This window comes from Alligator sinensis, unplaced genomic scaffold (assembly GCF_000455745.1).
Source record: "Alligator sinensis unplaced genomic scaffold, ASM45574v1 scaffold322_1, whole genome shotgun sequence".
NCBI classification, from domain to species: Eukaryota; Metazoa; Chordata; order Crocodylia; family Alligatoridae; genus Alligator; species Alligator sinensis.
Window position 1 is genome coordinate 1,210,581 of NW_005842154.1, and position 1,713 is coordinate 1,212,293.

At 59.0% G+C, this 1,713-nt stretch overlaps 1 protein-coding gene across 1 annotated transcript in view; it reads left to right on the plus strand.

Annotated features, from left to right (window-relative positions):
• The first annotated feature begins 987 nt into the window (after positions 1-987).
• ESPN (espin) overlaps positions 988-1,713 on the plus strand; it is a 45,680-nt gene continuing 44,954 nt past the window's right edge. The window contains exon 1 of the mRNA XM_025206420.1: positions 988-1,077. Within this exon, the coding sequence (XP_025062205.1) occupies positions 988-1,077 (90 nt within the window). The remainder of the gene's footprint in view (positions 1,078-1,713) is intronic.

The following is a 1,713-nucleotide window of genomic DNA, read 5'->3' on the forward strand; positions in this document are numbered from 1 at the left end:
ACTGGACAGATGGATGGGCAGGTACAGCCTATGCCCTGAAGGGAAGACATGCCAGGAACTCCACAGAGCCCTCTAAGGACTCACCCACTGCTAATTGTCCGATAGGTGGGATGGCTGGGTGGAGCAGACTGCACCAGAGTGTGGCTGGAAACAGCCACAGGAAGCTGATTCCTCTCAGGGCAGGGCAGGCCAGATTTGCTTCAAATGGGTGTGTTCACTCCAAGGTCACAAAGGTTGGGGTAAAGTGGGGCAGCAAGACAGCCCTGTGTTCCCATCCCTGCCTGGCTATGGCAGGTGGTGCTCCTGCAGCTGGCAGACGTTTAGTGCCACCTGGTGGCTAAAGTGTGGAAAGGTCTCTGCCACCCAATGGCTTGGTCTGGGCAGCAGGGCCAGAGCCCTGTGCTTGTGCAATGATGGCAGGTGTGAGAGGAAACACATTTCCATCACAAACAAGGAGGGCAGGAACATGCTGGAGCCAGGACTCAGGATGTACCTGCCCGTCCTGCAGAGACAAGCCTCTGGAAGGACTGCAGGTAGGATAAGGCAAGAAGACCAGGCAGTGGAAAGATCTGGCTGGGAATTCAGTCTTCCCTGCTGCTCTGCAACACAGCGTTAATGTCAGGCCTCCTGGAACACAGCATGACCAGAGGGGCCCTGGCCTGCCTCATTTGTTCTGCATGACATTCAGGCTGGGCACAGACTCTCAGGAGCCAGCCTCCTGACTGGGTGCAGCACACGTCTGGGCTGGACCTGGTATGTGCTTGGGAAGAACCCCTGCTTCAGTGCACTTGGTCATGGGCTCTGTGCTGCCAGCTCAGCAAAGAGGCACTCAGAAAAGGCTCCATGGAGGGGCCCTTAAGTCAGGCACAGCCCAGGACTCTGCTCTCTGCCAGACCCAGTCAGATGCTGCCTGTCCCAGACAGGTGCTGATCATCACCTTTGTGCAGCTTCCAGCCAAGCTGCTGTTGCTCTCCCTCCCTGGTGCCCATGGGCAGTGCCACCAGTGTCCTCTCCCTCCTGTGTGGGGCCTTTGCCATGGCCTGCACCCTAGCATCACTCTGCATGGACTGCTGGCAGGTAACGTGTTCTTCATTGCCCTTAATGCTGCTTGTGGGAGGGAAGATTCACAGGGCTACTGAGAGCTGCATGCTGAAGGACAGCATGGGCCAAGGATTCAGACAGGCAGTGTCCCTTGCAGACTGCCTGTCCCAACCTAACATGAAACCCTGCATCTGCGGGCCCAGCTTCAGCTGCTCAGCCCCAAAGGGGTTGCCCACCTGAAGGTCTCTAGTGCCCATGTGGCTATCACCATGACTCCTAGCACCTCTCTCATTCCCTAGAGGGGCTGAGAGCGAGGCCTGACAAGCCTCTGTCTGTGGGAGCATTGACCCTGTCCAGCAGTGGCCAGGCCTTGGGGGAGACAGGACCTCAGCAGAGCCCAGGGCAGGCAAACAGCTCAGAGCGGCTGCCCAAGTCGGACTGCCGGTGCAGGGCTGCAGAGGAGAGCCGGTGCGGGCCCCGCAGGAGAGGAGGCGCGGGGGACCAGCCAGCTTTCACGGCTGCCTCTCCCAGATCAACAGTAAAGGCTCGGTGGTGCTGAGCATGCGGTGCCGGGGCCTCTGGGGAGAGTGCATCTGGGACAAGCTTGTGAGGATCTGGACCTGCGACGTATTCGGCTCCTACCTGAACCCACAGCCAGGTACCGCAGAGAGT